At 39.9% G+C, this 6642-nt stretch overlaps 1 protein-coding gene across 1 annotated transcript in view; it reads left to right on the plus strand.

Annotated features, from left to right (window-relative positions):
- Positions 6109-6642, plus strand: part of LOC104728415 (putative F-box/FBD/LRR-repeat protein At1g22000) — a 1798-nt gene continuing 1264 nt past the window's right edge. The window contains exons 1-2 of the mRNA XM_019231976.1: positions 6109-6136; positions 6237-6358. Coding sequence (XP_019087521.1) covers positions 6109-6136; positions 6237-6358 — 150 coding nt within the window. The remainder of the gene's footprint in view (positions 6137-6236; positions 6359-6642) is intronic.

Raw genomic sequence — 6642 nt, forward strand, 5'->3', positions numbered from 1 at the left:
CCTCCTTCCTTCCGGATGTATTTATTTTCGCCGATCGCAAAAGTTCGACGAGTTCGATCTTGATTTCTGGTAAAGTGTTGTCGTGGCTCGACATATTCGACTTTCGGAGCTGTGATTACTGGCTGCTTGGTCGCGACGCTTGTTTCGCCGGAGTGTTTCTTGGCATTGACCACTTTCTCTTCTTCAAGCTCGATATGTTTTGCGGCTCGTCCCAGGGCGTCAGCTATGGTTTCCACATGAGTTAAAGATAGCTCTTCTTTAAATCAAGACTCATACCAAAGTGCGTTCTTGAGTGCAATGATAGCAGCCGCGTCTGGGATCGAGACGTTGACGACGACCTCTCTAAAGTGTCCAATAAAAGACCGGAGTGATTCATTTCGTTGTTGAGTCAGTGTGTATAGGTTGGCATGAGAGTTCTTGTTTTCCATTAGAACAGAGAATTGCTTTAAGAATGCAGTTATCAGGTCCTTGATACTATCGATTGACCCAGGTGGGAGTCTTGAGAACCAGCTTAAAGCGGTTCCTGTCAAATGCTCGGCAAAGACCTGGCAGGCTCCAGCATCGTATTCCGTCGGGCTGAACTGTAAAGGGCCAAGGGATACGCCAAAGGTAAGAAAGAAGTCTCGCGGATCAACCATGCCGTCATAATAGCCCATCCTTGGCTTGACTGCACGTTTTACCGCCGTAGTAGCGAGTCTTTTAGAGAACGGGGTTCGTTGCGTTGCTTCGAGCATGAGATCCACTTCAGGTGCTTTACTTGTTGCTCTATGGAAGACTGCTACCATTTCTTGCATCTTCTCTCGAATTTCTTTCAGCTCGGCGTCCTTTGTCCCATTGTCTCGCTCGTCGATGCGTGGGGCGGGATTGCGCTCTGGTTGACCTCCTTGTACACCTGTTTCTAGCGTCGTCCTGGCTGGGATGAAACTTGCCAAATTTTGCCTGGTGGAGTGGAGATGGTTGATCTCGTCCTGAGAGTTGATCTGTGCTGTAGTCAGCGCGTCTAATCGAGTGTTAGTTCGCTCTTCTTGTTGGTGAAGACGCATCAGTATCCCGCGAAAGAGCTCGTCTATGCTGGAAATGGGTTGGCTACTGAGCAATGCAAGCTGCGCTGGACTCGGTGCTGGCTCTTCGGTCGTCGGGCTGGTTAAGTTTGTCGCAATGACGAATGTCCCTGGGCTCTCTGTCGCCGCAGCCTTTCTTGGGGCGTCCGGAGTTGGGAGTGTGGTTTGTTCCCCTTGATCCGCCGCTAGAGTGGTCGTTCCACCTGACGAACCAGCTTCTTTACTTCCTTCTTTGGTAACAATGGTCATCTCGTCTAGTTGTTGTAGGTCCGTTCTTCAAACTTTCAAAGAAGATTTCGACTTGGCTCCCCCTACCTAGCGCGCCAAATTGTTGATGTCCAAATCGGTCACAATTAGAATGTTTAAGTTCGGTAAAAGGATGGTCGAAGTTTTCTTCTATTAATTTGTGTCGAAGCACAAAAGACGGGTTACAATACAACTTAGACGAGTTAGCAAGTAATGAACGAGTTTAGAACGGACGAGTTAAAGTGGACGAATCTTCGAATTCTTTGCTTTTAACCTTCAACGGTAAAAAAAAGCCCCTCTTTGGCGAATGTCGTGTGCCCACTTTTATAAGGAACTGTGTCGGTTCGTCCATTACAAAGACCAAAATACCCCTTTCCTTCCTGAAAGTTTATTTGGGCCTTCTTATGGGCTGAACCTTTTGTTAGGTTACAGGCCTACCCTAATATAAAGGATTCCGATGTAACCGACGATGATACTTTATTGTTGGTTTTACATGGCCCGATAACGTGGCCTATTAGTTGTAATGACTCTTTTGTAATTGCACATCCTCTGTATCCGATGGCCCATTAATTACTCTTTTGTATGATAAAAGTTAAACAAATAAAATTTAAACCATGGCAATTGTTTTTTTTTTGCTAGATTAACATCTTTATCATAAAAGATTAATCAAATTGCTGTTGACCAAAAAAAAAAAGATTAACATCTTTATCATAAAAGCAAAATGTTGAGGATGACCAACCCGAATAGGACTTGGTTCAAATGATCAAACCTGTATAAAAACAAAAAAATGATTTAAACTAAAATCCTTATATCTTCATGTGTATCAAAACCTAGAACACATAATAAGAACCATGGAGAGAGACAAGATGTACACGGACGACTGTGTAGGCCGAATACATTGATCTATTGACAAACTAATTTATATAGTAGTGGATGTTAAATTTGGTCGAAAGCTAGAAAATCTTGCTGAGCAAGTTTGAGATATGAATTTGGACCAAACTTGGACATTTGCAAATATGAATTTAATAGGCCGAAATTTATGCATTTGATTATTGGAATAATTTTTTATGTAGAGATTGTGTATTATTTTGTTTTGGAAAATCCTTTGTATCATTAAGAGTTGGAGAGATTATAATAAATTTATAGATATGTTGTTGATCTAATGGCAATAAAATATTACGTTTTTGGTCGATTTCTTTGATTTTGCTAATTGAGCTTTTTAAATTGTTTAATTGTTTAAGGATCAACATTACAAAATAACAATTAAAATAAGTACAATAAAAGGGTAAAACTCAAAATATACTTTAAAAATGTATAAACCCAAAATTGTTTAATTGTTCGAAAACCTGGTTCAATTCTCAGCATGCAAACCAGGTTCCTCCTTCACACATATCTTTAAGTTTCCGTAATTGAATGGATCAGATTCTGCATACTCTTTAATCACACAAGCAATATCATCACAAAGGGTAACCGAGTTTGCAGCAGTTTTGTTACCTCGTCTTTCTCTCGAACATTATTGATCGCCGGGAAAAGAAAATCAAAATAATAGTTCGCATATATCAATCACACCATATCATGAAATTGCCAAAAAAGAAAAGAAAAGAGCGCTTCAATCTGCATAACAAGTAGCAACTATCAAAGTAAGTAACAGGCAGAACTCCTTCAACAAAGCTATATTGGAAGTTTGGAACTATACATTGAGTAATGTGGTGAGAACTGAAGTGAGCTCTATGAATATGTAGGACGTTGTATTGAATATAGCTCTTTTGGAGATAGTATCTACGAACCCTTATCTTTATTCTTACATTGATGATGATGGGGATTGAAACTTAAAAGGTGTCACTGGTTTAGCCAATCATATTCTTACTTTTGCATATCCTAATCCATGAGATTTGTTTGGCTTGGTGATGCAGCGCATCTTATGCTTTCTTCTTTTATTTCCTTTTCTCGTTGGGCTTTATTTACGTTTATGATTCTTGGGCTTTACGTTTTGCTTTGAACTACTTCTTAGTCGGTTTACAACCTAGGGTTCCTCTGCTTTCGATGTATAAGTACCCTCTTAGCTTCATTGGAGAGGGCAGACTTTTATTGAATAATATTTTAAAGCTTTGAGCTTTTCTTTTATCTCTTGTTAATCGGCTATTCTTTGAATCAACGATTCACGAGATTGTCTTTTGTTCGGTTATTCTTTGAATCAACGAACAACAAGACCCTCCCTTCTGTTCGGCTATTCAGAGGAATCAACGAGCACAAGGTTTCTAACAATTACGCTGCGCCAGTTTTGGTATCAGAGCCAAAGACGGTCTTCATCCGGTTGTTTAGTTTCTCAAAACATGGACCGACACGTAACTCTAAGAAAAACGAAGGACGAGAAGAAGAGTCCTTTAACGAGTGGACAGAGCTTCGACACACCCTGTTGTCGATGCAAGAAAACATTCAGGCAACGATTGCAGAATCTTTCCAAGCCCTAGCAGAAACGGTTTTGCACAACCAATTCCCACATCAAGGTGGTGACTATGAAAGCTCGGAGGATAGTCGTGACAACCCGTTTGCTCGTGACCGTAAACCAATGCAAAGACACCACAAGGGAGCGGGAGAGCGAGAGCAAGACCGGAAAGATAATAGGTGGGAGTCGGGTTTTAAACTCGATTTACCGGAGTTCCATGGTGGTATTCGCGGGGATCAGCTGTTAGATTGGCTCACCGCTGTGGATGAAGTGATGGAATTCAAACATGTTCCAGAGGATAGGAAGGTTGCTTTGGTGGCGACAAAATTCCGGGGACGTGCGGCGTAAGGATAGAACTAGAGATCCGTTGATTCCTCGGAAAACTGGATAACTAGGTTTTGAGAGTCCTCCTCTCAGGGCTTTCGCAAAAGCTCTTGGATCTGTGAATACTCTTCACAGTGGTTTATCAAAACCTCTTTAAATCTTTCGATTAATCAATTCATCAATAACTGAATATAATAGGAGGCCTAAGAAGGCTATATATAATAAAGCATAAAAACCCTAAAACAGAGAATATTCTAGAATAATTATAAGTATAAATTGAAAGATAATAATATTAGATATTTGGAAATATTCCAAATATCTCGCTGCATCAGCTCCCTCCGGCCAAGAAAGATTCGGCCTCGAATCTTCAGCAGGGTTTTTAACATAGGAGATTTTCGCAAATCCATCTTCAGCTCCATCTTTTGGTGTTGCCCAATTTTTGCACGGACACAGTCTGACCCGAACTTTGCACGAACTCGGTATGACCCGAAATTTGTACCGACCCGGTCTGACTCAAAATTTGCACGGACCGTATCTTGCCCAAAGTTCGCAAAGATCTCTTCTTCAGCAGAAAACCCTAATTTTGCACGGATCTGCCTCTTCCAGGGTTTTGCAGACTGAAACTTTAACGACTTCTGTAGAAGAACCGAAATTTGCACAAATCGAATCTTCTGCATAATTATCACGAACCGGAACTTGCACAGATATGGCAGAAATCGTGTTCTGCACGGATTTCGCACAGATCTGAAAACGCCCGGATTTTGCACGAACGAAATCCTCATCATAAACATCGTAGCTGGGAGGACCATAGAAATCCTTGTATTGCCCGTACAAGTCTTCTGAAAAAACAAACGGACATAAATTCGTAGGATAGAGACACCCAAACATCATAGTAATCAAAGAACCAATTCGGCTCTGATACCAACTGATATAGCGGAAGCTAATAGGGATAAAACTAGAGATCCGTTGATTCCTCAGAATACCATATAACTAGGTTTTGAGAGTCCTCCTCTCAGGGCTTTCGCAAAAGCTCTTGGATTTGTGAATACTCTTCATAGTGGTTTATCAAAACCTCTTTAAATATTTCGATTAATCAATTTATCAATAACTGAATACAATAAGAGACCTAAAAAGACTATATATAATAAAGCATAAAAACCCTAAAATAGAGAATATTCTAGAATAATTATAAGTATAAATTAAAAGATAATAATATTAGATATTTGGAAATATTCCAAATATCTCGCTGCATCACTTGGTAATGTTGACGATATTATTCAAGTTCCAAAAACCGCAAGAGAAAGATCCACGAGCTTTACCATGAATTTTTAAAGAAGTAGAGCTAGCCTTAAAATCATGAAGAAAGAAAAAAGAGAGAGAACAAAGATGACAGGAAGTACCTTGGTTGAGGATAGCGAAATTTGATCCTCGATCGGTCAGATCAGACACAAGCTGAGATGGAGACAGAGTTACAGATTTTTTAGATTATGTGTAACACATTGATGGGGGATCATCATAGATTGGTAATCCTTTACAAAAAGCAAAAGATTTGAGATGTTGGGGTTTCTGAAGATGGAGCGAGAAGAGAGATATATCTAGAACGCTAATATTTAAATTTAGAAAGCCTACATATTGTAAGATTAATCTCCTCTACAAGGATTATCAACGCATTTAATAAATTAAAATGGAAATATTAAAACAAGAAAGGTAAATAAAATGAAACAGAGAAAGAGAATCATACCAACCGTCTAATACAAGCAAACAATAATAAAACCCTATAGTGTTGGTGTAGTTTTCATTGAGGCAAAAGATGTTAGGACGGGTTTTGATTATACTCGGCACAATGTGGTTGGGACAAAAATCAATATCTAGTTCCCAACAATTTGTGAAGAAAAGAACCATACGTTATCGGAGAAACGACGGAGGAGGTGGTGAAGATAGGATCAGTGGATTGCCTGACGATTTGCTCGTGCGGATATTGTTATTGGTTCCAACAAAGGATGCGGTGGCTACCATGATTTTGTCAAAACGATGGCAGTCTATCTGGACGATGGTGCCACGACTCAACTACGTAGAGAACAATAATGTTACTCACAAAAAAAGATTTCTTTGGATACTTGGTGAAAGTGAGCGACGACCACAATCTATTTGGTGGTTTCTTAACGAGTCATTGAAACTACACAAAGCACCTAGACTAGAAACTTTGGATATAGCACTCGGTCCATATTGTCCTACTGATGCTAATGTGGTAAACTGGTTAGAAAATGCGGTTGAACGTAGGGTTCGTGAACTATTCTTCCATCTTATGTGGTCCACAGAGCCTATTAGCTTGCCTAAAAGCCTTTATACATGTGATACGCTTGTGTATCTCCGTCTTTCCAACAAGGTTTTTGTAGATGTTCATTCTCCCGTATGCCTCCCATCCCTCAAAGATGAAGATTCTCTAGTTGGGCTCTTATCGAGTTGTCCTATTCTCAATTATTTGCATGTGGAGCGACATGACCCAGACAATGTGACAAAGTTTAGTGTTAAAGTGCCATCTTTAGTGACTTTAACGTATCTGAA

This window comes from Camelina sativa, chromosome 11, assembly GCF_000633955.1.
Source record: "Camelina sativa cultivar DH55 chromosome 11, Cs, whole genome shotgun sequence".
Classification (NCBI taxonomy): Eukaryota; Viridiplantae; Streptophyta; class Magnoliopsida; order Brassicales; family Brassicaceae; genus Camelina; species Camelina sativa.